Source organism: Erythrolamprus reginae, chromosome 3, assembly GCF_031021105.1.
Source record: "Erythrolamprus reginae isolate rEryReg1 chromosome 3, rEryReg1.hap1, whole genome shotgun sequence".
Lineage (NCBI taxonomy): Eukaryota > Metazoa > Chordata > Lepidosauria > Squamata > Dipsadidae > Erythrolamprus > Erythrolamprus reginae.
The window spans coordinates 50,055,481-50,081,264 of record NC_091952.1 but is presented as its reverse complement, the minus strand read 5'-3'; the positions used below and the strand labels follow the sequence as shown (position 1 = coordinate 50,081,264).

At 45.5% G+C, this 25,784-nt stretch overlaps 2 protein-coding genes across 2 annotated transcripts in view; both read left to right on the top strand.

The window, feature by feature from the left end:
- Nucleotides 1-25,784, top strand: part of FKBP5 (FKBP prolyl isomerase 5) — a 1,202,894-nt gene that overhangs the window by 785,312 nt on the left and 391,798 nt on the right. The window lies entirely within an intron of this gene.
- On the top strand, nt 1,413-18,803 carry LOC139163915 (armadillo repeat-containing protein 12-like). Its single transcript, XM_070745230.1, has 6 exons — nt 1,413-1,615; nt 5,082-5,230; nt 9,290-9,424; nt 16,339-16,512; nt 17,098-17,169; nt 18,401-18,803. The coding sequence occupies exons 1-6, from the start codon at nt 1,477-1,479 to the stop codon at nt 18,746-18,748; spliced, it is 1,017 nt and encodes a 338-aa protein (XP_070601331.1). The 5' UTR covers nt 1,413-1,476; the 3' UTR covers nt 18,749-18,803.

Here is a 25,784-nt window from a genome sequence, read left to right as displayed (position 1 = left end):
ACATATTTGGGGGAATTCAGCCTCAAGAAAGCAGCTGCTGTTTTTGAAAATATATTATTTTTTTTCTCAGACGCTTGTTCAGAAAAAGTTGACTTTGCACAGAGTTGCCAGAATTCTGTGCGCTAACCTCAGAGAGCACAAACTTCTTTGAAAGACTGTTGTATGATTTTAAAATTAACACCAAATAGAAAGATGCAGGATATTCAATAAAAGTGGTTCCATGGAGTAAAGGTGATGAATTAATGGTGTGGGTTTATAAAAGACCTAAAATAGGAGTCAGTAAGTATGCACCTATAGCTTAAACCCCACATATATTGCTATGGAAGTTATTTCTTTTCAATGGATTGCATCAGGAACTGCACAAGTGCAGTGAGATTTAAGGGACTTGTAGTCAAACCAATTAATTTCCCAAAAGGTTGTGCTGGCCAATCATGATAGCTCAGGGAATTCTGGGAGTTGAAGTCCAGATATCTTCAAGTTGCCAAGGTTGGGAAACACTGCTCTAGTTAACAATGTTACATTGGAGTTGCAATGCGTAATTTTATATTGCCATAAGAAGGTTGTTATAAGTCATACCATTAATGTTAATTCAAAAATTAATATTTCATGTCAAAAGCAAATCAGAGTTTGATGATTAAATTCTAACCATTACAGTTCTAAGTTTATTATTATTATTATTATTATTATTATTATTATTATTATTATTTATTAGATTTGTATGCCGCCCCTCTCCGTAGACTCGGGGCGGCTCACAACAGTGATAAAGAACAATATGTATTGACAAATCTAATAATTTAAAATCTAAAATAGCAATTGTACATTTAAAAAATCTAAAAACAAGGAACCCCAATATAAAAAACATACATACAGTCATATCATGCACAACACTACATAGGCAGGGGGAGATGTCTCAGTTCCCCCACGCTTGACGACAGAGGTGGGTTTTGAGGAGTTTATGAAAGGCAAAGAGGGTAGGGGCAGTTCTATCTCTGGAGGGAGCTGATTCCAGAGATAGAACGGATCGGAGCCGCCACAGAGATGGTCGGAGCCGCCACAGAGAAGGTTCTTCCCCTGGGTCCCGCCAGACGACATTGTTTAGTCGACGGGACCCAGAGAAGGCCAACTCTGTGGGACCTGACCGGTCGCTGGGATTCGTGCGGCAGAAGTGTGGCTTGGAGACCACATGATAGACAATCCACATACTCATTATTAGTGGTTCTTCCTAGTGTTCTCCAATATCTGAAACTCGGGTCTCTCTTCCTTAAACGATTGCCTGCTATCAGTAAACACAACATTGAAAAAGTAAAAGATCTTTGCTCCTTTTTTTCATTACTGCCATGATATATTGTAGGTGTCATGATGGAACCTGGTGATGTCATAAACCATGCTCGATCCATCTAACCTTTCCTATTTAAGGAGCTGTGGGAGGTCAGGGCCTAGGCTGAATCTGGATCCCTGGGAAGTCAAGAAGAGGAAATGAAGTATTTGGAGCTCGTAACACCAAGAAACATGGTATCTGCTGCTACAGGAGCTGGGGCTCTTTTCCTGTTGGCCAAGACCATCATGGAAGGGATCAAGAGTCCTCCTCATAATCCAGAGCCGGTTCCCTTAGCCAGTAAGTAATATAGAGTCAGAGAGATGCATTTTGCTCCGTTTCAGAAGTGGTTGCGATAAATCATTATTTATCTATATGGCAGTTTCTCTGAAACCTTGGTTTAACTGTCAGCTGCCAATCAATAGCACCTGTGGCTGAGCTTCAAATAAGTAGTATCAAACTTTGCCAAGCCACGTGAGGTGTGATACCATGTGGTATGAATCAGACATAAAATTGATTTTTGGATTATTTACTAAAAATTCACTCTATGTAGGCCTTTCCCTTTCCCTATACAGGTAGTCCTCGACTTACAACTATAACCGAGCCTAAAATGTATGTTATTTGTTAAGTGCGTTTTGCCCCATTTTATGACCTTTCTTGCCTCATTTAAGTGAATTATTGCAATTGATAAGTTAATTAACCCAGTTGTTAAATGAATCCGGCTTCCCCATTGCTTGTCAGAAGGTCGCATAAGGTGATAAGTGGCCTTTGAGCAACAGTCATAAATATGAACCTATTTATTTATGTATGTATGCATGCATGCATTTATTTATTTATTTATTTATTTATTTATTTATTTATTTATTTATTTATTTATTTATTTATTTATTTATTTATTTATTTATTTATTTATTTATTTATTTATTTATTTATTTATTTGTTGATTTGATTTGATTTGATTTGATTTGATTTGATTTGATTTGATTTGTATGCCGCCCCTCTCCGAAGACTAGGGCGGCTAACAACAATGAAAAGACAATGAAAACAAATCTAATATTAAATATAATCTTAAAAACCCCAATTTAAAGAACCACTCATACATACAAGCATACCATGTATAAATTCTATAAGCCTAGGGGGAAGGGAAATTTCAATTCCCCCATGCCTGATGACAGAGGTGGGTTTTAAGGAGCTTGCGAAAGGCAAGGAGGGTGGGGGCAACTCTGATATCTGGGGGGAGCTGGTTCCAGAGGGTCGGGGCCGCCACAGAGAAGGCTCTTCTCCTGGGTCCCACCAAACGACATTGCTTAGTTGATGGGACCCGGAGAAGGCCAATTCTGTGGGACCTAACCGGTCGCTGGGATTCGTGCGGCAGAAGGCGGTCCCGGAGATATTCTGGTCTGATGCCATGAAGGGCTTTATAGGTCATAACCAACACTTTGAATTGTGACCGGAAATTGATCGGCAACCAATGCAGACTGCGGAGTGTTGGTGTAACATGGGCATATCTTGGGAAGCCCATGACTGCTCTCGCAGCTGCATTCTGCACGATCTGAAGTTTCTGAACACTTTTCAAAGGTAGAGAGCATTACAGTAGTCGAACCTCGAGGTGATGAGGGCATGAGTGACTGTGAGCAGTGAGTCCCGGTCCAGATAGGGTCGCAACTGGTCCCCAGGCAAACCTGGGCAAACGTCCCCCTCGCCACAGCTGAAAGGTGTTTCCCTAATGTGAGCTGTGGATCGAGGAGGACGCCCAAGTTACGGACTCTATCTGAGGGGGTCAATAATTCCCCCCTCAGGGTTATGGACGGACAGATGGAATTGTCCTTGGGAGGCAGAACCCACAGCCACTCTGTCTTATCCGGGTTGAGTTTGAGTCTGTTGACATAAGAATCAGAATTTTGATCATATGTTCATGGAGAACGTGGTTTCTTTTGTAGCAATGATTCTCTCTGAGGTTACATATTACATTAAGCCATGATCTAGTTCCTCATAATTTGTTGCCTAAACAACATTAGTTCAGGTCCAGTGATGGGCTCCTATGGGAACGGTCAGGAACGCAGTTCCGATAGCAAAATTTGGAGCTCCATCCCAGAGCACCCAATTTGCACTGAAAGATGTTGAAACAAAATGCATAAGCCACACCCACAGTGTGGTAGTAAAACTTTTGGTAGCCCATCACTGTTCAGGTCATACATAGAACGGTGCCTCTCAAATAGTGGGGTGGTCCCCCTGTGGGGGCACAAAACAATGCTAAGGTGGGGGGGCAAATGTTTATTTCTTCCGTGTGTGTGTGCGTAACAGAAAATAATTGAGAAGCACTATTGTAATATTACAATCATAGCTTAAAGACTATTCTTCATGACATGTAAACATAACTGTTGTTTATTTAATAAACTGTGTTTAAGATGCTTAAGCATGTTGTGTGAACTCCGTGTTGAACTTATTGCCCATCGCTCTGAAGGAATCTGCTTCATTCTGCTGTTTAGATATTATGTCGTCCAACGTACTGTGGTGGACATCAGTTTGGAGAAAGCTGATCAACATATATCACCAGTTTTACTGAATCTCATCTACAGGGTACATTCTAAAAGTAATGCAATTATTATTTTTTAAAGTAATTTATTGAACAGATTTGCACAAACACTTAAAATTCTTCGAAGTACTGTCCTTGGGCCTCTACACATATTTTCCAGCGACTCTGCCATGACTGGTACAGGGCCCAAAAGGTGTCTTCGGGGACCTCTCACAAGGTCTTCGTCATGGCTGACTGGATCTCTTCTATGAACGAAAAATGGGTTCCTTTCAGGGCTGGGAACAAAAAGAAGTCTGCTAGGGCGATGTCAGGACTATAGGGGGGGGCAGCGTTAGCACCTGGTGTTTGGCCAGGAACTCACGGACTTGTAGCGCATTGTGGCAAGGCACATTTTTCATCCATAGAAAGATCCAATCAGCCATGACGAAGACCTTGTGAGAGGTCCCCGAAGACGCCTTCCAGGGCGCATACCGGTCAGAGTCGCCGGAAAAAATGTGTAGAGGCACAAGGACAGTACTTTGAAGAATTTTAAGTGTTTGTGCAAATCTGTTCAATAAATTACTTTAAAAAAAAAATAACTGCATTACTTTTGGAACGCACCCTGTATATTCCACCAACACTCTGCAGTCTGCATTGGTTGCAGATCAATTTCCGGTCACAATTCAAAGTGTTGGTTATGACCTATAAAGCCCTTCATGGCATCGGGCCAGAATATCTCCGGGACCGCCTTCTGCCACACGAATCCCAGCGACCGGTTAGGTCCCACAGAGTTGGCCTTCTCCGGGTCCCGTCGACTAAACAATGCCGTTTGACGGGACCCAGGAGAAGAGCCTTCTCTGTGGCGGCCCCGACCCTCTGGAACCAGCTCCCCCCGGAGATCAGAACTGCCCCCACCCTCCTTGCCTTTCGTAAAGTTCTTAAGACCCATCTCTGCCGTCAGGCATGGGGGAACTGAGACATCTCCCCCGGGCCTATACAGTTTATACATGGTATGTTTGTGTGTATGCTTGCTTTTAATAATGGGGGTTTTAGTGTTTTTTAAATTATTAGATTTGTGTTCTTACGTTGTCTTTGTTATTGTTGTGAGCCGCTCCCAGTCTATGGAGAGGGACAGCATACAAATGTAATAAATGAATGAATGAATGAATGAATGAATTCAGTTCCACTTAAGCTCCCTAATCATTTCTCATTGTTGTCTTCCTGCTACTCTTCTCCCATTTTCACTCTTAGAACTTGCTTTAGCTCCCGAGAGTAAAACTGAGGTGGATTCTGGAGAACTTAGAGGCCTTTTGCTCTCTCTCAATCCAAAGCTAGATGCTTACTCCAAGAATATGATACTCCACGGAATCACCCGTTCTGTTTATCTGCTGGAATCAGAGGTGAGAGTGCAAAATAATAAGTTGTATAATACAATGAGGGAAGACTGAATCAATTCATAGGGGTTTTTTTTTAACTGACCTGACACAGTAAAGCATAATTAGGCAGAACACAGCAATATGAACATTCTTTATTGTTTGCTGTATGAACTTCCTACTTTTTGAACTCCATACTTCAACACATTTATCTCACAGCTATCATACTGTCATATTTCTTTTTTTAAAAAATTAGTTGGCAAGCTTCAGACTTATCTTTTTTAATTGTTTGACACTTCTCATCTTTCCTATTACCTATCTCCTTATGATTATAACTTTGTTGCTTGTATCTTGCAATTTGTATTGTTTATTTAGAAACAGAAACAGATTGACGGCAGAAAAAGACCTCATGGTCCATCTAGTCTGCCCTTATACTATTTCCTGTACTTTATCTTAGGATGGATCTATGTTTATCCCAGGCATGTTTAAATTCAGTTACTGTGAATTTACCAACCATGTCTGCTGGAAGTTTGTTCCAAGGATCTACCACTCTTTCAGTAAAATAATATTTTCTCACGTTGCTTCGGGTCTTTCCCCCAACTAACCTCAGATTGTGCCCCCTTGTTCTTGTGTTCACTTTCCTATTAAAAACACTTCCCTCCTGAACCTTATTTAACCCTTTAACATATTTAAATGTTTCAATCATGTCCCCCCTTTCCCTCCTGTCCTCCAGACTAAGTAGCCTAGTATGATTTGTGTTGATTGCTTATTTAGTAGCCTATGATTATCATGAAGTGTTGTATCTTAAGATTTATGATGAATGTTTGGAAACCAGAATAGCCAGGAATAAATAGGTAATAAGAAATAAATAACTAGTTACGTCACATATTTTTTAAAAATGTGTCATTATTTGAATGTGAAAAGCTACAAAGACCACATTTGGAATACTGTGTTCAGTTCTGGAGACCTCACCTACAAAAAGATATTGACAAAATTGAACAGGTCCAAAGACGGGCTACAAGAATGGTGGGAGGTCTTAAGCATAAAACGTATCAGGAAAGACTTAATGAACTCAATCTGTATACAGTGGTACCTCGAGATACGAGTTTAATTCGTTCCAGACCTGGGCTCTTAAGTCGAGTAGCTCTTATCTCGAACGACTTTTCCCCATAGGAATTAATGTAAATAATTTTAATTGGTTCCAGCCTTCAAAAAACTCACAAAGTTAGTCTAAATTATGCAGAAAGACATGTTTTTAATGAAGAAATGTACATGTACATATAAATGAATAATGAAGTTTCTTTCACTTAACTTGTAAACTTTCTTAAACTTTTAAATTTACATATGTTCAACTTCTCTGCCACCCAATCCTGTAGGACAGAGGTCCCCAACCCTTTTTGCACCAGGGACCGGCTTTAAGCGATCAAGAGAGGAATGGGTGAATGAATGGACGGAGGGTGGGAAGGAAGGAAGGAAGGAAAGAGGGAAGGGACAGGAACAGAGGAAGGAAGGAAGGAAACTTATGAAAGGGGAGAGTAAGAGAGGAATGAGTGAAGGGAGGGAGGGAGGGAAGAAGGTGGGAAGGAGAAAGAAAAGAAGAAATAGAGGAAGGGAAGGTAAAAGAGAGAAAGAAAAAGAGCAAGAAAGAAAGAAAGAAAGAAAGAAAGAAAGAAAGAAAGAAAGAAAGAAAGGGGGAAGGGACAGGAACAGAGGAAGGAAGCAAGGAAACTTATGAAAGGGGAGAGTAAGAGAGGAATGAGTGAAGGGAGGGAGGGAGGGAAGAAGGTGGGAAGGAGAAAGAAAAGAAGAAATAGAGGAAGGGAAGGTAAAAGAGAGAAAGAAAAAGAGCAAGAAAGAAAGCTGCAAGCACCCCCCCGAGCCCCCCAGGCCGGCTGCAACCTTTTAAAACACGCGCGCCGCTTCGCAGCTGTCTCCTGAAGCCGAACGCGGAAGTTAGCGTTTGGCTTCAGGAGACAGCTCCTTGGCGCTTGTATCTCGAATTTGGGCTTGTAAGTAGAACAAAAATATCTCTCCCCTCCCAGCTCTTATCTCGAGTTGCTCTTAAGTAGAGCAGCTCTTATGTCGGGGTTCCACTGTACTGTAGTCTGGAGCAGTGTTTCCCAACCTTTTTTGAGCCGCGGCACATTATTCATATTTTCAAAATTCTGGGGAACACTGAAGGGGGGGCGGGGGGGCGGGGCTAAAGAAAAGTTTGGACAAAAAAAATCTCTTCCTCCATTTCACTCTATTTCTCCCTCCCTCTTTCTCTCTCTTCCTTCCCTTCTTTCTCTCTCTCCATCCCTCTTTCTTTCTTCCTCTTTTTTGCTCTTTCTCTCTCCCTCCTTCCCTCCCTCCATGTCTTTCCCTCTCCCTCCTTCCCCCCTCTCTTTCTCTCTCTTGCTTTCTTTCCCTCTCTTTCTCTTTCTCTCATTCTCTCTCCCCTCCTTTTTCTCTCTCTCTCTTTCTCTCTCGTTCACCATGCCGGCAACAGAGAGAAAAAGAAAGAGAGAGAGAGAGCTGGAGAGAGAATGGAGGGCGCCGTTGTCTTCGCCTCCGCCCGCCGGCTCTGCAGCTAAGAGGCAACAGCAGCCATCAGCCTCCTCGCCCTCCCAGACGTTCCCAGCGCCCGGCCACGCGCCGCCTCCCGTTAGCCCGGCTGACCTTTCCCTGCTGCCGTTTTCTCTTCATGCTACAAAGAAAGGGAGGGAGGAAAGGAGGGATTCACCACCTCCCACTGATAGGTTATTTAAAAGCAAATGGTGCATAAGGTTGGAGAAGAGGGGAATAAAACCCACGGGCACCCTGTTCGTTAAGCGTTAATCCCAAAGGACAACATTCCCTGATTTCTCGCTGGAGTTGATAATGAGAATCCCCAGAAATGCAAACTCACTTAGCTGCAATTCTATTATTGGTTTCCTCGGCTTAGATTTTTCAACCGCCTCCCGTTAGCCCGGCTGACCTTTCCCTGCTGCCGTTTTCTCTTCATGGCGCAAAGCCACACAGTCCCGGACTCCCGGATCGCTCGCTTTTCCGGCCAGCAAGCGTGGCGTGGCGCTTTCCTGGGCAGATGGCTTTGCTGACCGGAGAAGCGAGCGAGCGCCATGAAAACGGCAGCAGGGAAAGGTTGGCCGGGCTAACGGGAGGCAGCGCGCGGCCGGGCGCTGGGGACGTCTGGGAGGGCAAGGGGAGCCGGCGGGCGGAGGCGAAGACAATGGCGCCCTCCATTCTCTCTCCGGCAGCGAAGGAGAGGGGGCGGATCACGCCCCAATACAGGAGGCGGCGGAGGAGGAGGAGGAGAGTGGGCGGATCGGACGGGCAATGGGGCAGGGCAGAGAAGCCAGGGGCGCGTTTGGCCAGAGGCACTGTGGGGAGGCAGGGGCGGCCGCGGCTCCCTTTACTCCTACTGCCGGACCTCCCCGCCCCTGCCTCCTTTTTCCCGCCTTCCTTCTTTGGGGCCCAGCCAGAAACAGCTGCATCGGGCAGTAGCCGGGGGACAGTTGCGAGTGGGAGCTCCAGGTTGGAGGCACTGGCGGTCCGGCACTGGCAGTGCCCTGCCCACCTGGAGCTTCCTGCGGCACACCTGACCGTGTCTCGCGGCACACTACTGTGCCGCGGCACACCGGTTGGGAAACGCTGGTCTGGAGGACAGAAGGAAAATGGGGGACATGATTGAAACATTTAAATATGTTAAAAGGGATAAATAAGGTTCAGGAGGGAAGTGAACATAAGAACAAGGGGGCACAATCTGAAGTTAGTTGGGGGAAAGATCAAAAGCAACGTGAGAAAATATTATTTTACTGAAAGAGTAGTAGATCCTTGGAACAAACTTCCAGCAGATGTGGTTGGTAAATCCACAGTAACTGAATTTAAACATGCCTGGGATAAACATATATCCATTGTAAGATAAAATACAGGAAATAGTATAAGGGCAGACTAGATGGACCATGAGGTCTTTTTCTGCCGTCAGTCTTCTATGTTTCTATGTTTCTAAGTATTAAATGAACTTGAACATACTTTCATACGCTTTGCTTTAACTTAGCCATACATGTATTTACACACACATTAATTCTCATTTTCCCCCCGCAGGCATCTGCATGTACTTATGAGGATATTAAACTTGTGGCCTCATTCCTGGATGATTCTGACATGGGTGTCAAGATTCAGACAATGCATGCTCTCAAGGCTTTTGCTGGCATCTGGAAATTTAGGATCAGAATTCAGGTGAGCTTTTGAATAGAACTGTATTTCCATGCTAGACACCTACACATATCAGTATCAATTCACAAGTGTATGATTGTTATTTGATATTATGGTCATTGTCATCTACAAACCTGAAGCTACACCTGTGAATTTTCTTCAACAATAAGCATATCCTATGCAAAACAGAAAAGAGCTGTTAATGTGCTGACCACAAAATTTGATCGATGACTGTGCTTTCATTAAGAAAACAACCAAAATAATCAAATCATTTTAGCTACTTTTCAGTTCATCTGTAGGAACTGCAGGAAACCAGCACTATTTGAAAATTGTTAGTTGAGAATACCTGTAAGAGCCACTCCACAAAGAGAATGGCTCACTTCGTTGGTATCAAAGTCATTTGTAATGGGCATAATAGCAAAAGCATCAAATTAGGAGACCCACAAGGTAGTTGTGAAAGAAACCATGGACATATTTGAAAATAGCTTATATTCTCCCACATGTCCCTTCCCTACCTGTAAAGAAATTGCTAACCATAATTAACCAGAGCCTTTCCTTACCATGGAAGTGGGCCCAGTAGGCTCGTGTTTCACCCTCCCCAGGCTCCAAAGGCTTCCCTGGAGCCAGGGGAGGGTAAAAAACATCCCCCCAGAGACTCTCTGGAAGCCAAAAACGCCCTCCCAAAGCCTCTGTGAGAGCTAAAAATCAGCTGGCCGGCACACACATGCACTTTGGAGCTGAGCTAGGGCAATGGCTCGCGTGCCAGCAGATATGGCTCTGCATGCCACCTGTGGCACCCGTGCCATAGGTTCGCCATCACTGTTCTACACTATATAATAGTTGAATGTACAGTTTGCAGTGGATTTAGTTTAAATGCTTTAAAAAGCAAAGCAAAGCATTTAGCATACGAGCGAGATATGTACTTTTTTGTGCTAAATATGTCTAATACAAGAAACATTTAGAAAGAGACATTTCCAACTGTAATTAATCTGGTAACAAATAGGTTATGTATGGGAAGTTTGATTCTTTTTTCAAAAGCAGTACTTACAGGATATTCTTAAGAAATTGAAAATTGATCAATGTTCATAATGTATTTGGAATACAAATAAAATGTTCATGGCCCAATGACTTAACAACAAATAAATTGCTAGGGGGCAGGGTGAGGAAGGGATGTTTGTTTATCTCTTAGAAAAAAACAACTTCCTAATTTTCAAAACGGATAGGCTAGTTTCTGTATGAAGAATAAATTATAGAAAGCTGCATGATTTAAATCTGCATAATCAGTAGTTAGGCATAATATAAAGTACTCTATATCACCAGAAATTTAGTCCCAACAAGAAATGTCAATCTGATTTTGATTTCAACCTTACTACTTGCAATTAATTAACCCTACCCTTTATTAATTGAGCTCACAAATACAACTAGAAAACTATTACATCAATAAACCATACACAGAACAGTTCTCTAAATCTCCTTGGACTCTCTTCATCTATCAACTGGATGTGATTGTTAGATTCATCACCTAGTCTGCTTAACATTTATTCGATAAAATCCAGCTATGATTTTTGGTCACCACAGCAATGGCACTGAGAGATCTACCATAGCTTTCTTGAGGCATGTTATAAGATGCTTTGCGTATGAACATGCCAGAGTAATGCACTGGCTTAACCACTGAAGGATATTGGAATGATTTTTGTTGATCATCTGGTTTATAGGTGACTAAAATTTTTTTTTTGCCAAAACCTTAGTGTATTTTTGTGTCTCACAAATATCAAACTTGCCAACAGCTAGAAAGTGATAGCTGTATAGGTGCACTGTGGTTTACCCTGAGCAGTTATTGGTGTTGCAGCTTCTCTCAAGAACAGGAAGTCCTGTAACTTCCTAATATCCTCCATCAGAAGTCCTCAAACTTGGCAACTTTTAAGACTTGTAGACTTCAACTCCCAGAATTCTCCAGCTAGTATAGCATAGCTGGCTGAAGACCCCTGCCCTGAATATTTTCAGAGTCTGCAAGTGTTGATAAGTTGTTTACTAATGCCATGCTTGGCTTTATTTTATATGGTCTTAGCATTTGTTTCTCCTTTCTGGCTTAATGGAGACACCGGTGCTGCACTTAAGATTTGGGGAACATTGCTATTAGTTTAAGTTTAAGTTTAGTTTAAGTTTAATCAGATTTGTATGCCGCCCCTCTCCGCAGACTCGGGGCGGCTCACAGCAACAGCAACACAATGTACAACAAATCCAATATTTAAATTAATTTTAAAAACCCCACAAGTTAAAACCAATCATACACACTAGCGTACCATACATAAATTTTATAAGCCTAGGGAGAAGGAACATGTCAATTCCCCCATGCCTGACAACAGAGGTGGGTTTTAAGGAGCTTACGAAAGGCTAGGAGGGGGGGGGGCAACTCTGATATCTGGGGGGAGTTGGTTCCAAAGGGTCGGGGCCGCCACAGAGAAGGCTCTTCCCCTGGGCCCCGCCAACCGACATTGTTTAGTTGACGGGACCCGGAGAAGGCCAACTCTGTGGGACCTAACTGGTCGCTGGGATTCGTGCAGCAGAAGGCGGTCCCGGAGATATTCTGGTCCAGTGCCATGAAGGGCTTTATAGGTCATAACCAACACTTTGAATTGTGACCGGAAACTGATCGGCAACCAGTGCAGACTGCGGAGTGTTGGTGTGACATGGGCGAATTTAGGAACGCCCATGATAGCTCTCGCAGCTGCATTCTGCACGATCTGAAGTTTCCGAACACTTTTCAAAGGTAGCCCCATGTAGAGAGCATTACAGTAGTCGAGCCTCGAGGTGATGAGGGCATGAGTGACTGTGAGCAGTGACTCCCGGTCCAAATAGGGCCGCAACTGGTGCACCAGGCGAACCTGGGCAAACGCCCCCCTCGCCACAGCTGAAAGATGTTTCTCTAATGTGAGCTGTGGATCGAGGAGGACGCCCAAGTTGCGAACCCTCTCTGAGGGGGTTAGTGACTCCCCCCCCAGGGTGATGGACAGACAGATGGAATTGTCCTTGGGAGGCAAAACCCACAGCCACTCCGTCTTATCCGGGTTGAGCTTGAGTCTGTTGACACCCATCCAGACCCCAACAGCCTCCAGGCACCGGCACATCACTTCCACTGCTTCGCCGACTGGACAAGGGGTGGAGATGTAAAGCTGGGTATCATCTGCATACTGAGGATACCTCACCCCATGCCCTTGGATGATCTCACCCAGCGGTTTCATGTAGATATTGAATAGTAGGGGGGAGAGGACCGACCCCTGAGGCACCCCACAAGGGAGTAACCTAGAGGTCGACCTCCGACCCCCCACTAACACCGACTGCGACCGACCAGAGAGGTAGGAAGAGAACCACTGAAGGACAGTGCCTCCCACTCCCAACCCCTCCAGCCGGCGCAGAAGGATACCATGGTCGATGGTATCGAAAGCCGCTGAGAGGTCAAGAAGCACCAGGACAGAGGATAAACCCCTGTCCCGGGCCCGCCAGAGATCATCCATCAGCGCAACCAAAGCAGTTTCCGTGCTGTAGCCGGGCCTGAATCCTGACTGCTGAGGACCTAGATAATCGGCTTCTTCCAAGGACCGCTGGAGCTGGAGGGCCACCACCTTCTCAACAACCTTCCCCATAAAGGGAAGGTTGGAGACTGGTCGATAGTTGTTGAGAATGGCTGGGTCCAGGGAAGGCTTCTTGAGGAGGGGGCGCACAAGTGCCTCCTTGTAGGGATCCGGGAAGGACCCCCTCCCCAAAGAAGCGTTGACAATCTCCTGGACCCAGCTCCGTGTCACCTCCCTGCTGGCCAAAACCAGCCAGGAGGGACACGGATCCAGTAAACAGGTGGCGGAACTCACAGCTCCAATGGCCTTGTCCACTTCATCAGGTGTCACCAGATCAAACCCTTCCCAGACAGGTGGACAAGTACGTGCCCCAGTCACCTCAACTGACTCGTTGTCAGTCGACTCTGTATTCCAATTGGAGTCAAGGTCCGCTCGGATCCGAGCGATTTTATCAGCGAAAAACGTGTTAAAATCCTCGGCACTACTCTGCAAGGGCTCCCCAACTCCCCCCTGATTAAGAAGGGAGCGGGTCACCCTAAACAGAGCGGCCGGGCGGGATTCCGCTGATGCAATCAAGGCGGAATGATACGCGCATCTTGCCGCCTTGAGCGCCACTTTGTAAGTCTTAACATGTGCTCTTACAAGTGTTCGATCGGATTCGGACTTACTCTTCCTCCATCGCTTCTCTAGACGTCTCTTCTGGCGTTTCAACTCCCAGAGCTCCTCGTTGAACCATGGAGCTCTACGGGGTCTAGTGCCGCGGAGAGGTCGCAACGGCGCAATTCAGTCAAGAGCCTCCGCTGCAGCCTTGTTCCAGGCCTCAGCCAGAGACTCTGCCGAACTGTGTACGAGTGTATCTGGAATAACCCCAAGCGCCTTCTGAAAGCCCTCTGGATCCATCAGGCGTCTGGGGCGGAACAGCTTAATCGGTTCCGCCTCCCTGCGGGGAAGGATTGGAGCCAGGAAGTCAAGCCGCAGTAGAAAATGGTCTGACCATGACAAAGGCAACACTTCTAAGCCCCTTAGTCTCAGACCATTACTCAGTTGCTCAGAGAGGAATACCATGTCGGGTGCATGCCCCCCCTCATGAGTCGGACCCTGTACTACTTGGGTCAGGTCCATGGCTGTCATGGTGGCCATGAACTCCTGTGCCAGTCCAGAGGTTTCACCGAGCGACGGCAGGTTAAAGTCCCCCAAGACAATAAGTCTGGGGAACCCCACCGCCAACCCGGCTACCTCCTCGAGTAGCACAGGCAGGGCTTGTGACACGCAGCTGAGAGGCAGGTACGTGAGAAACAAGCCCACCTGGATCCCTAAGTCCAACTTCACCAGGAGGGACTCGCAGCCCGCAATCTCTGGAGCAACGAGTCTACGCAAGCCAAGGCTCTCCCTGGCTATAATAGCCACTCCTCCCCCCCTTCCCTGGGGTCGAGGCTGATGCCATATCTGAAACCCAGCTGGGCAGATTTCAGAGAGAGGAACTCCTCCCTCTGGGCCCAGCCAGGTTTCAGTAACACATGCCAGGTCGGCCTCCTCATCCAGGATCAGATCCCGGATGAGGAGAGCTTTATTTACCACCGACCTGGCATTGAGTAGCAGCAGCTTGAGCCCAGGGCCAGAATTACACTCATCACCAGCACCCAGGATTGGGTTCACAGAGCCGGAACAAGGGATCGTTATTAAGCAACGATCTCTCGTTCCCCTGGAACGGCTAGCTCTGTGGCCCCCGCCATATCTGCCTCTCCCCAGCAGGACCGGAATATTCCGACCCTCTACCACCTCAGATATCGGTGCCCCCTCCCCTCCTGCCTCTCCAGTGTCAGGTAGGCTAATCAAATCATTCATACCATTTCCATTTATTTCATCCACACCAAAATTCCACCCAGCCCACCCATAACAATCATTCATTTCATACATATCATCATACCCACCCCAATAATTCATAAGTTTTAAAAAACCCTTCTAATAAATTAGCTAAAATATTAATTATTAAAAATTCAATATAGATTCAATTTAAAAAACAATATAAAAAATCAATTACACTAAAATAGGAACACTAAGTTATTCTCAAGATCTTAATAGAATAACATATAATTATTAGAAAATCGTTAAAGTTATAAAGTGCTAAAGTTATAGAGTGCAAAAAATATAGGAAATAATTAAGATGATATTCCATCAGGTCAGCAATACAGCACCAGTTCTAAAGAGTGAGTTCTGGAGAGAAAAGTTCAATGACCAAGGAGAAGTCCAAGTATATTGTTTTTCAGGATCTTGGGATCTTTGGTGCCAGCCACTGCCACTGGCTGGCACTCTCAGTTCTTTCTCTTTCTATTAATATCCCTTCAAGGAGCTCTAGGGTTCTCCAAAGAAATCAATCCTTTCCCTTCATCACCCAACTATGAAGAGGTACAGATGACTTTGCAAGATGAGTTTTGTACTTTCCTTTGTCCCTTCTTTTTCTATACTCAACTTCAGAAGCTGGTGTTAGAACAGAGAATTCTGGGAGAATTCTGTGAGTTAAAGTCCACAAGTCTTAAAGTTGCCATGTTTGGTGGTCCCTGTGTTAGAAGGATACTACTATTCTTCTCTAGAAGGTGAAACTAAGAGTGGAAATGGAAAACATGTTTTCTCCCAAAGGGACAAGAAATAAAGTCTTTTTCTTGGCTTGTTTCTCACCTGAAATTAAACTATTCCTGTGATATGGTGCTCAAGAATTATTCTATTTATATTTTATCTAACACTCATCTGGAATAGTAAATAATTATTAAGCAATGAAACAATCCCCAGAATAAGATTTATTATAGGACTGCTACTACAATGCACTCAAAATGAATCACCCAGTACATGCTTATGCTTTTTCTGATTTTGGAAAATGCTTTAAAAAACATTATTTATAGTAAAATAGTAGTGTTTTAATGAGATGATCAAAAACTGAAAGAACTGAAAGCATTAGTTCTTATACAAATGATGTTTGCAATGATACATAGTAAGAAATATATAACGCGAGTCTCACTATCAGTGCATGCAGCATCCCGTTGTCAAATTGCAATTATTAATCTGATCGAAGGGAGACATTTTGAAATGCATGACTTGAGGGTAATCATATTAACTGTATTTAATCAGAATGCAAGTGAAATGAATCTAGTTTCATTTTTTGTTCTGTTCTTGCTCACGACTTTTTGCAATACAGCCTCTGGCCCAGCAGTTAAAGGCTACTTGAAATAAAAGATTTTCCGCCCTATTATTCACTTTATTCATTCATTCATTCATTCATTCAGTCATTCAGTCATTCATTCATTTATTTATTTATTGGATTTGTATGCCGCCCCTCTCCGTGAACTTTTAATGCTGTTTTGTTCTGTGCAGGAATTCATGCCCAAGATTCTTGAAATAATCAGTGAATTATGGGATACCGATATACATGTTGCTGGACTGAGATTACTGAATGGCTTGCCGTGGCCAAATTACATGCAACCTCTCCTGAAAAAGCTCTTGCCTACCTTAATGGACATTCTGCAGATGGGGAACAATTTGGCTCAGGTACTTTGGTTCATGGACTGTCCAATAGGCTGCTCTCAATTTCATTGAGGACATCAGGGTTGTGTTTGACCTCGGGGGGCTGGGGGACATGGCCAGGGGACATGACTAGCATGATGTCACTGTTGGAGCAACTATGGTGGCCCAAGTGGTCTGCCAGCAAAAACAGGCTCTGAACTCCATTATCATCTGCAATAGCCTCCTGCTGCCCCCTTGAGCTCCATTTTCACTGGCAGAGGGCAGCAGGAGCCGTCGCAGCCGATAACAGAGCCTGCTCTTGCGGACCTGATAATGGAACCGATAACGAAGCCTGCCACACACAGCCCTCTCAAGCTCCATTTTTGCCGGCAGAGGCACCACGGGCCAGTCCTTTGCTGTTTCTAGGGTAGCCCTGAAGGTCAGATCTAAGCACCCCGCAGGCCAGTTTCGGCCTCGGAGCTTTGAGTTTGACACCCCTGCTCTACCCTAAACCCAAACTCCTAATATCATCAACCTTTGTTGGGGAGGCATAATGAAGAAGCCATGATGTACATAAGCACCCTACCTTTACTGATTATATGGTCTGAAGATGTTTGTGTTTTTTTTCAGGTGCAGATTCTAAAATTCCTTAGCACATTAGCCCAGAAGGAAGAACTGTTATTTGATATCATGAATTGCCAGGTAAAGATTTCCTCCCTGACCCTACAGGGAGAGAAAGTAAAATACTCAAGGTCAAAACTAGATTTTTAAGGAGTTATTTAATCAGAGAGACAGAAACAAACATATAATTGGGAGATACCCTAATGTATATCTTGCAAACATGCTGACGTTGCAATTCCCATTGCTATTTGCACATTCTAGGGCATGAGTCCCCAAACATGGCAACATTAAGACTTGTGGACTCCAACTCTATGCTATGCTAACTGGAGAATTCTGGGAGTTGAAGTCCACAAGTCTTAAAGTTTCCAGGTTTGGGGGACCTCTGTACTAGGGATTGCACCGCAACAAGGAGTATGTCAGATTTCAGAAAACAAAATACAGTACATCTTTCTTGTCATGGAAAGAATCTGAAGTCTGTTACCCTTAAAAGATTAAATCAATTAGCCAGTACGACATGAAGAGACTGTTAGATATAGTGATACCTCTACCTAAGAACGCCTCTACTTACAAACTTTTCTAGATAAGAACTGGTTGTTCAAGATTTTTTTGCTTCTTCTCAAGAACCATTTTCCACTTACAAACCCGAGCCTCCGAAACTGTAACCGGAAAAGGCAGGGAGAAGTCTCTGTGTGGCCTCTCTAGGAATCTCCTGGAAGAAAACAGGGCCAGAAAAGGCGGGGAGAAGCCTCCGTGGGGCCTCTCTAGGAATCTCTTGGGAGGAAACAGGGGCGGAAAAAGCAGGGAGAAGCCTCCATGGGGCCTCTCTAGGAATCTCCTGGGAGGAAACAGGGCCGGAAAAGGTGGGGAGAAGCCTCCGTGGGGCCTCTCTAGGAATCTCCTGGTAGAAAACAGGGCCGGAAAAAGCAGGAAGAAGCCTCCATGGGGCCTCTCTAGGAATCTCCTGGGAGGAAACAGGGCCGGAAAAGGCGGGGAGAAGCCTCCGTGGGGCCTCTGTAGGAATCTCCTGGTAGAAAACAGGGCCGGAAAAAGCAGGAAGAAGCCTCCGTGGGGCCTCTCTAGGAATCTCCTGGGAGGAAACAGGGCCTCTACCCTCCCTGTGGTTTCCCCAATCACACGCATGATTTGCTTTTACATTGATTTCTATGGGAAAAATTGCTGCTTCTTACAAACTTTTCTACTTAAGAACCTGGTCACGGAACGAATTAATTTCGTAAGTACAGGTACCACTGTACTTATTTTATCTTTTCCTTTAAGGCTTACATTTCATTACGTTTCCCTTTCTTTTTTTAAGGTGCATCCAGAATTCCTCACCCTATTTCAACCTTCCCAGCTTGGAAGTCTGCTCTTTGAGCTGCTGGTGCTGGTGGAACGGCTCTGTGACGGCCGCCTGACTCCCCACTACCAATCAGGGCACTGGCAATACAACGAGTTGTCACTCTATGAGGTCCTTTTCGGAAACAATTCTCGGCTGGCTGACTGTCTTCTCTCCCTCATCATTCATCCCGAGGAAGAAGTGCAGATTCAAGCCTGCAGAGTTATTCTGAAACTGCAATTAAATGAGGAAGAAATGGCTGGTATCCAGAACACCAATACTTTGAGCAAATTCTTCTCTGAGATCAACGCTGACGGCCCCTATTAGACCCTTGCAGAATTTAACACAGAATTAAATTATCTTTAGAAATACAGAAAGAAAATTATTATTATTATTATTATTATTATTATTATTATTATTATTATTATTATTATTATTATTATTTAGATTTGTATGCCGCCCTTCTCCAAAGACTCAGGGCGGCTCACAGGATACAATGTAAACAAAACAACAACAAATCTAATCAACTAAAAATTACAAACTAAAACCCAATATATTAATTAACAACTTTAATAATTTATTAGATTTGTATGCTGCCCCTCTTCGAAAACTCAGGGCGGCTCACAATAATAAACAATGTACAAATCCAATATTTAAAAACACAATTTAAAAACCCTTATAATAAAATAATCACAAAATCCAATCAGACCATACATAAACCAAAGTAGTTAGACGAGATGTCAATTTCCCCATGCCTGGCAGCAAAGGTGAGTTTTCAACAACTTGCGAAAGGCGAGGAGGGTGGGGGCAGTTCTGATCTCTGGGGGGAGTTGATTCCAGAGGGCCGGGGCTGCCACAGAGAAGGCTCTTCCCCTGAGCCCCGCGAGATGACATTGTTTAGTCCAGTGTTTTTCAACCGGTGTGCCGCGGCACACTAGTGTGCCGCGAGATATGGTCAGGTGTGCCGCGAGGCGGCTCGGACCCCCCCACTATTGCCCCCCGCTGCCCCCGCCGCTATTGGCACCCTCCCGCGGGAGGCCGGCAAAGGTTGCTTTGAAAGTCGGCCCCCTCGCGCCCATGGCTTCTCGTCGCTTCCCCGAAAGCTGCGCGTGTGTGCGCGCGCGCACCCCAAAATACCCCCGCGTGCACCCTTTTTCACGGCCGCATGCTCCTCATCCCCCTGCCAGCCCGCGGGGGGGGCAGGGAGGCGCCGGCAGCAGAAGGAAAGGGAGCTGCGGCCGCCCCTGCCTCCCCACGGTGCCTCCAGCCCCCTCGGCCTTTTGGCGATGCCCCCCGCCCGCCCCCTCTCCTCCTCCGCTGTCTCATGCCTTTCGGCATGGCTCCTCCCGCACCCGGAATGCACGCCCTGCCCGTCTCACCTTTGCCGAGAGCACTTTCGTCCCGGGCTCTCAGCAAGGGGGTTGCAGGAGAGACGGGGCAGGCGTTCTCTCAGCGGAGGCCAGCGAAGGTGATATTCAATGTCGGGGGCGCGCGGGCGGTTGCGCGCGCTCCCTACCCCCCTGCTAGCCGCTCGGAATATTCAAAATAAGAAAAACCTTCGCCGGTGAAGGCTTTTCTTATTTTGAATATTCCGAGCGGCTAGCAGGGGGGTAGGGAGCGCGCGCAACCGCCCGCGCACCCCCGACATTGAATATCACCTTCGCCAGCCTCCGCTGAGAAGAACGGAGAGAGAACGAGAGTGAGTGAGAGCAACAGACAGCAAGATAGAGAGAAAGTGAGAAAGAGAGAGAGAGAAAGGGGGGAGAGAAAGAGATAGCAAGAGAGAGAACAAGAGAGAGAAAGAGTGTGAGAAAGAAAACAAGAGAGAGAGAGAAAGCAAGAGAGAGAGAAAAAACAAGAGAGAGAAAGTGAGAAAAAGAGAGAGAAAGAGGGAGGGAGAGAAAGAGAGAGAAAGAACAAGAGAGAGAGAGAGAAAATAAGAGAGAAAAAGAGATAGCAAGAGAGACAGAAAGCAAGAGAGACAGATAGGGAGAGGAAAGGAGAGAGAGAAAGGAGAACAAAAAGGGGAGAAAAAAGGAGAAATGATTGAGGCAGAGAATGAGAGGAGAGAGAAACAAAAGAGAGAGAGAGGGGTGATTCTTGAAGCATATGGTAAAAAGCACCCAGATAATAAGAAACGCCCCCCAGCCCACACCTGTTTTTGAAAAGAATAAAAGAGAAAAAACCCCAGCCCTCAACTGGTTTTGGAAATGGTTCCAGTGTGTATACACACACACACATAAGGGGGGGGGAGAGAGACAGGGATGGAAAAAGAGGAGAAGTGAGAGGGAAAAGGAATGAGGGAAAAAGGGAGGAAGAGAGAGAAATGACAAACATGAGAGAGAAAAGGGGGAAAGACAGGAGAAGTACCCAGAAATGAGATATAAATTTGAGTAGGGATGATTGATGATTGACTGTATTTATAAGGGGATGTTACATGGGATTGTATATACGAGGGGGTTATGTATGTATGTATGTATGTATGTATGTATGTATGTATGTATGTATGTATGCATGCATGTATGTATGTATGTATTTATTTATTTATTTGATTTGTGTCATTTTGGTTGGTGGTGTGCCCCAGGATTTTGTAAATGTAAAAAATGTGCCGCGGCTCAAAAAAGGTTGAAAATCACTGGTTTAGTCGATGGGACCCGGAGAAGGCCCACTCTGTGGGACCTAATTGGCCGCTGGGATTCGTGCGGCAGAAGACGGTCCCGGAGGTATTCTGGTCCGATGCCATGTAGGGCTTTAAAATATTAAAATCAGTCAGCCAATTCATTCACAACCACACATCTCATTTAGTAAGCTGAGGGGGGGGCTTGATCTAATTGCCCTATGCCTGGCAACATAAATGAGTCTTAAGACTCTTATGAAAGGCGAGGAGAGTGGGGGAAGTGCAAATCTCTGGGGGGGGGAGTTGATTCCAGAGGGCCGGGGCCGCCACAGAGAAGGCTCTTCTCCTAGGCCCTGTCAGATGACATTTTCTGGCCGACGGGACCCAGAGAAGGCCAACTCTGTGGGACTTAACTGGTCGCTGGGATTCATGCGGCAGAAGGCGATCCCGTAATTATTTTGAAAAGATGAAATCTTTTGAATTGGAAAGTGTATATAGGAGAAAAGCAGGTTGGTATTCTGCCAAGGTGTCAAGGTCTTTCATCTGAGCACCATTGGGGGGGGCAGAGAGATTGAACGCTATAGTAGAGCATTACCTGAGGTGCTACATGAACTATCCGCAGTCCGATTGGGCGGACCTCTTGTCTTTCACTGAGGTCACATACAATAAAGCTGTTCACAGTAGCATGGGACTGAGCCCGTTCAAGGTAGTGAGTGGCATGGACTTCATCTCAATGCCTGAATACCCAAGGCAGCCCTCAGTCAGTTTGACTGATTGGATGTCGATGTTGAGAAAATGTTAAGAAAGCTCTAGCTAAAGCAGCAAAAAAACTAGTTTGGGACCTTGCAACAGTGAAAGCAGAAAAAACTCTTCCTCAATAGTAATATCCCAGAACAGAGCAATATTGGCCAGCATCCCTTAAGAAGGCCCAATTGATAGAACCTAAAAGGGCCTTATCTGTGGTAGCTCCCTCCCTGTAGAACGTCATCCTTGCAGAAATAAAATTGATCCTCACCTTGACACTCTTTCAAAAGACCCTGAAGACTGGCTTTTGCCAGTAGGCCTAGAGCAGTAATTTTCAACCTTTTTTGAGCCGCGGCACATTTTTTACATTTACAAAATCCTGGGGCACACCACCAACCAAAATGACACCAAATGACACCCTAAGACACTCTCCTCTCTTTCTCCATCCATGTCTCCTCCCCCCTTGTGTGAGTGTGTGTATACACACTCTTGAACCACTTCCAAAAACAGGTGAGGGCTGGGTTTTTTTTCTCTCTTGTTCTTTGGGTGCTTTTTATCATATGCTTTAAATCAAGAGTCACTTCTCTCTCTTGTTTCTCTCTCTTTCCTCTCATTCTCTGTCTCAATCATTTTCTCATTTCTCTTTTTTCCTCCCCTTTTTGCTCATTTCTCTCTCTCTCTCCCTTCCTCTCCTTTTCTCTTTCTCTCTTGCTTTCTTTCTCTCTCACTCTTGCTTTCTCTTTCTCTTTTCTTTCTCTCTTGCTTTCTCTCTCTCACTCTCTTTCTCTCTCTCTCTCTTTCTTTCTCTCACTCTCTCTCTCTCAGCAAAAAGTAGGAGACCGGAACCTGAGCTTCCTTCTTCGCGGCACCCCTGACCATGTCTTGCGGCACACTAGTGTGCCACGGAACACTGGTTGAAAAACACTGCTTTAGACTATCCACTATTGACCTCTCCCGATTCCTAAGAGGTCAGTAACGGGGCGTGCCTAAGTGTTTCTTTATTTTTTACTAGTTTCATGTATATGAATATTATTCTAATGCTTTTTTCTATTTTTTTCTTTTAATAGTATGTATATAGATATTATATCTTCACATACTTGACTAAATAAATAAATAAAATAAAATAAATTTTAGCTGAGTGAAAGGTTTGTGTGGTGCAGATGTAGACCTCATCCAGTCTATTATAGCAGTGTTTCCCAACCTTTTTTGAGCCTCGGCACATTATTCACATTTACAAAATCCTGGGGAACATTGAGCGGGGGGAGGGGCGGGGGGTGTAAAAAAAAGTTTGGACAAAAAATATCTCTCTTCCTCCCTTTCGCTCTATTTTTCTCTCTCCCTCTTTCTCTCTCTCTCCCTTCCCTCTTTCTTTCCCCTCTCTCTCCATCTCTTTGTTTCTCCCTTCCTCTTTTTTGCCCTCCTCTCTCCCTCCTTCCCTCTCTGTCTTTCCCTCACCCTCCTTCCCCCCTTTCTCTCTCTCTTGCTTTCTCTCTCTTGCTGTCTTTCTCTCTTTCTCTTCCTCCTCTCTCTCCCTCTCTTTCTCTCTCTTGCTATCTCTTTCTCTCTTTTGCTTTCTCTCTTTCTCTCCCCCCTCTCTCTCCCTCTCTCTTGCTATCTCTCTTTCTCTCTCTCTCTTTTGCTCTCTTTCTCTACCCCCTCTCTCTCTCCTTCTTTCTCTCCCCCTCTCTCCCTCTTTCTCTCTCTCCCTCTCTTGCTATCTCTTTCTCTCTCCCCCCTCTCCCTCTCCCTCTCTTGCTATCTCTTTCTCTCCCCCTCTCTCCCTCTCTCTCTCCCTCTCTTGCTATCTTTCTCTCTCTTTCTAACCCCCCCTCTCTTCCTCTCTCTTTCTCTCTCTCCCTCTCTTGCTATCTCTTTCTCTCTTTCTCTCCCCCCTCTCCCTCTCTTTCTCTCTCTCCCTCTCTTGCTATATCTTTCTCTCTCTTTCTCCCCCCCCTCTTCCTCTCTCTTGCTATCTCTCTTTCTCTCTCTCTCTTTTGCTTTCTCTCTTTCTCTCCCCCCTCTCTCCCTCTCTCTTGCTATCTCTCTTTCTCTCTCTCTTTTGCTTTCTCTCTTTCTCTACCACCCCTCTCTCCTTCTTTCTCTCCCCCCTCTCTCCCTCTCTCTTTCTCTCTCTCCCTCTCTTGCTGTCTCTTTCTCTCTCTCCCCTCTCTCCCTCTCCCTCTCTTGCTATCTTTCTCTCCCCCTCTCTCTCCCTCTCTTGCTATCTCTTTCTCTCTCTTTCTAACCCCCCCTCTCTTCCTCTCTCTCTCTCTCTACCTCTCTTGCTATCTCTTTCTCTCTCTTTCTCTCCCCCCTCTCTCCCTCTCTCTCCCTCTTGCTATCTTTCTCTCTTTCTATCCTCTTCCTCTCTCTTTCTCTCTCTACCTCTTGCTATCTCTTTCTCTCTCTTTCTCTCCCCCCTCTCTTTCTCTCTCTCCCTCTCTTGCTATATCTTTCTCTCTCTTTCTCTCCCCCCTCTCTTCCTCTCTCCCCCCTCTCTCCCTCTCTTGCTATCTCTTTCTCTCTTTCTCTCCCCCCCTCTCTTCCTCTCTCTCCCTCTCTTGCTTTCTCTTTCTCTCCCCTCTCTCCCCCTCTCTCTTTCTCCCAGTAGCCGTGGGGCGACGGCAGGGTGATCAGCTTGAGGCGGAGCTCCAGAACGGAGGCACAGACGGCGGTGGCTAGACGCCGTACATTTCTGGCGTTGCGCTGGGCATGGACGTGGGACTTGAGCCTCCGTCCTGGTCCAGCCAGCAGGCAAGTGCCAGCCACGCAATTCCAGCATTTCCAGCCGCCGCCGTCGGTGCCTCTGTTCCTCTGTTCCGGAGCTCCGCCTCACAGCTGATCACCCTGACGTCGCCCCACGGCTACTGGGAGAAAGAGAGAGGGAGAGAGGGGGGAGAGAAAGAGAAAGCAAGAGAGGGGGAGAGAGAGAGGGACCACCCTGCCACCGCCCCACAGCATGGCTCCTGCCCGCTGCCGCCGCCATCACCCTCCCCCTGCGCACCGCCCTGCCACTGCTGCTGCCCTATCACCAAGCCCCAAAGCTCACCTGCTGACAGGGAAGCTCCAGCCGGGCGGGGCGCCGCAACTGCTGGAAAACTTGGAAGGCGCAAAGAAGCAAGCTCAGCTTCCGGTCTCACAACTTTTTTCTCTTCGCAAAAAGTTGCGAGACCAGAAGCTGAGCTTATTTCTTCGCGGCACACCTGACCATGTCTCGCGGCACACCAGTGTGCCGCGGCACACCGGTTGGGAAACACTGGCCTAGAGACCTCAGGGTGATTGGCTTAATTGCTCTTGACAGAGGGATGACAATTTATTGTATGGGAGCTTTTGTAAGACCTGGAATCACAGTGAGTGAATTGGGTGGTCACATAAATTGCCTTAATAGATAAATAAAAATAACCTCCCAATATAAAAACATAATCAGTGTAAACCAATCACAGGCACGCATTCCTATGTCTAAAAATCAAAGAAAATGTAAAGCTACTCAAGATGCAAACATGGAATTCTCTTGTCCCACCATTTATGTAAGATATAGCGGGGGTGTCAAACTCACGTCATCGCGGCGGTGTCATGTGATGTATCAGAACTTCCCTCCCCCTTTTCTAAACCTGGCATGGGTGTGACCAGCATGGCCGCGAGCTTGACAGCCTTGACATATAGTATAATCCACCCAGGAGGAGCATGACCTGGTGTTTTTCACTGTATGAATTAATGAAGTACAAATAGGAATAAAACAAATAGAAGTTCTCATAACCTTATCACTTAACACTTGTATTCGTCCCAGCCCATGCATATTTCCTTTGGATTGAAAAACAGAAATGGAAGAACAAGCAGCATAACACAAGATTGGAAAACTCCTGTTTTCATATGGAATACAGTGACAACGGGAACTGCTCAAAGGCCTGAGCTCTTATAATCTCCCAAATTGATAGGGATTAGTCCTAAACCAAGATTTTTAACAAGATACTTGTCTCTCCTCCCTAATATATTTCATCTTGA